The sequence below is a fragment of the Salvelinus namaycush genome, chromosome 8 (assembly GCF_016432855.1).
Source record: "Salvelinus namaycush isolate Seneca chromosome 8, SaNama_1.0, whole genome shotgun sequence".
Classification (NCBI taxonomy): Eukaryota; Metazoa; Chordata; class Actinopteri; order Salmoniformes; family Salmonidae; genus Salvelinus; species Salvelinus namaycush.
This window is the reverse complement of record NC_052314.1, coordinates 38,749,986-38,753,200: the sequence shown is the minus strand read 5'-3', so window position 1 is coordinate 38,753,200 and position 3,215 is coordinate 38,749,986. Positions and strand designations below refer to the sequence as shown.

The window sequence follows — 3,215 nt, the reverse complement described above, 5'->3', positions numbered from 1 at the left end:
TGGACCATTCCTCTTTTGAATAGATAAACAGTACTATTTGTCCGACCATCATCAGGCTGTTTGCACGCTATTATCAGAACATGGATGGTAATGATACAGACTTCTCCTGATCAGCCCCATCCGCTCGCTACAATGACATAGGGCAATATTTTCTCATAAGACGCCGGAAACTTCTCTATTCGTTTCTACATTCTTTCATGAGAACAGCCCACATATATGGCGCATCTTCATGGTTGTAAATGGAACTTTTGCGTTCACCCGGTCCCGTATTTCCTACTTATTCATATGCTAACACTTACAATGATTAGGTCGTTAACACCTCTGGCAAAATCTGCTAACAATTCTTTATTTATTGTTTTCCATTGTTGTTGCCTAATACCCTTCTCACCTTTGACAAATCCACTGAATTAATCGACTGAATATTTGCCATACATTATCTGGTTCTATTTGCAAAATCCAGCGTGAAAGTGGAACTTGATATTTTTTGTAGGCCTATAATAGTTTTTCTTATAGACAGTAAAATAAGTATGTATTTGACCAAATTAGTCTTATGCCTAAAGTAATATTTATGCGTAAAGTAATGTAAGTACTGAGCAAGAAATGATAGACTAGCCTATAGCCTATTTCCCAATGAAATAACATTATTATATTCAATACAGACACAATAATAACTAGAAGAGATTCAATTAACTTAGCTGTCGACGTTTTCATTCAGCAGCTTTCAACACAAGCTATTTGTTTTAAGCAAAGTTAAGATTTGGATTTAGCGCAGCCCCGAGTTAATGCGCATCAGATTTTTCAATCACGCAGGCCAATTTTATTTTTTTCTTCCCCCAGCTACGGTTAAATTGTCTATGACGGACGAACACAGCCAGAAAGTGGAAAGCAGCATTACTGTTGTCCCTTTGTTGACAAATCCATGAAACAACTTCAGTTTGCATGGCTTAGCAGGGGGACGTCTGACGTCACCCAATCACGTGGCAGGACTGATAGTATATCTTAAACTGAAAAAGTAATCTTTCAGACAGTCCTTAACATAGGCTTTAAAAGCACTTGTCATCTAAACTTCGCACTCAAAAAATCACTCTTACTATGAAATAGCGGTTGAAGGACATCGTGGCGTGAAGCGCACCCACACCAAAACCCTAAAGAAGACGCTTCGTAGCCTAGTAGACTGGATAAATATTTTCAGAAGTTTAAGTTTCTCTGGCAGGCCGGTCTGACCTGCATTTAGAATCCGGCGACATCTGATCTAACCGCTACGTGCCGCGTGCGCACCCACGCACCTAGATCCCTGGTTGTTTCTCCGTAAAGTAAGTTGTGATGACCCTGTCTGGTGGCAACAGTGCCAACGACATGTCCGGTCAGACAGTGCTCACTGCCGAGGATGTGGATATCGACGTGGTCGGCGAATGCGATGAGGGAATGGAGCGGGACAGCGACTGCGACAGCCAGGGGGGCATGCACGACCGCTCGGAGGAGGTGGAGGAGATAGAAGTGAAGGAGAGGTCCGGGAGTCCATGCGAGAGCGCCGGGGAGGGAGAAACCAAAGCAGACAGCACGGAAAGCGCGTCGGGTTCCATAAGCAGCAAGCCAAAAAACAGCCTGGTGAAGCCACCCTACTCCTACATCGCGCTCATCACCATGTCTATACTCCAGAGCCCGCAGAAAAAACTCACACTCAGCGGGATCTGCGAGTTTATCAGTAGCCGGTTCCCGTATTACCGGGAGAAGTTTCCAGCCTGGCAGAACTCCATCCGCCACAACCTGTCGCTGAACGACTGTTTCGTGAAAATCCCCCGGGAGCCGGGCAACCCTGGCAAAGGCAACTACTGGACCCTGGACCCACAATCGGAAGATATGTTTGACAACGGCAGCTTCCTCCGGAGGAGGAAACGTTTCAAGAGGCACCAGCCAGATATTCTCAGGGACCAGACAGCCCTCATGATGCAAAGTTTTGGGGCTTACAGTATTGGGAATCCTTACGGACGTCACTATGGAATTCACCCAGCCTACACCCATCCAGCAGGGATGTACCCGTACATGCACCCGGTAGGTCCCATGCTCCCCCCGACTGTCCCTCTTTTGTCCTCCGCTGAGCTGAACAGAAAAGCCTTCAACTCCCAGCTCAGCCCCAGCCTTCAGATGCAGCTTAACAGCCTTAGCACAGCGTCTATGATCAAGTCCGAGCCCTCCCTTAGACCGTCTTTCAGTATAGAAAACATCATCGGGGTATGCACTTCCTCGAGTGCACAGACTTTCATGCGGCCTCCGGTGACTGTTCAGTCTGCGTTGTTGAGCGCACATGGCCTAACCAGGACAACAGCAGCTATTGCACCGATTCTTAGCATGCCATCTAATATCATGTCGGGACAGTTTTTACCCTCAGTAACGTCAGCAGTGTCCAAATGGCCTTCTCAATAAAATACTTATATTTTTCTAGAGACTTGGAGGGACTGTATGCAGCACGAAATAAGCTGACTCTGGACTCTGACGTCCGCCAGTCTGTAGCCATGTAAAAACAACAAAAAAAGAGAGAAAAGGAATGCTTTTTGTACAGGTAATATTTGTACATATTTGTAAAAAATAAAGAATTTGACTTGTTTGATCTTTACCTATTTTATCTTTGGTGTTTGAACTGTACAACAGTTGTAGTTATACGAGTTTTCCTGATATTATTTTCTATTTTCTTTTGTATGGGAGCTCACTGTTAGTTCAAAAGAATCAACTATTTTGCTTTGATTTTTCATACAAGATACAACATGCTCTTATTCTAAGTCTGGACAAATAGTCTGTTTATAAATTCAAATATATGTATTCTATGTAGCTCTATTGTGTTGTAAAATGGATTCATTTGTTAATAAATCCCCCAAAAAAGAAGCATTAGCAGTATTCATTTTCTTTATGTAGTTTTTGAATTATCTGATATAGATCTGCTGTGTGACAATTACTATTGAAACGTCTCTAATTGAAACCATTTTAATAGATGGAAATAATCTGAAAGTAGACTTGGATATGAAGAACTATCAGTATGGATTTGTAAGCAAATAGCCTAGATAGAAATGTAAACATATTTAACAATTAAAACAGATTGGAAACCGGTGCATTTAATTTAAGGCCAATAATAAAGGTAGGTCTCTAATCCTTTCAATATTTCTATTGGCATGCTTATGATAATTAGGTGAGTGTAGTGACGTGTTTATTACCTCGAGCAA

General features: G+C 42.6%; 1 protein-coding gene across 1 annotated transcript; it reads left to right on the top strand.

Annotated features, from left to right (window-relative positions):
• Positions 1-1,323: 1,323 nt before the first annotated feature.
• LOC120051906 (forkhead box protein D3-B-like) lies at positions 1,324-2,424 on the top strand. The gene has a single exon (XM_038998791.1). The coding sequence runs from the start codon at positions 1,324-1,326 to the stop codon at positions 2,422-2,424; it is 1,101 nt and encodes a 366-aa protein (XP_038854719.1).
• The last annotated feature ends 791 nt before the right edge of the window (positions 2,425-3,215 follow it).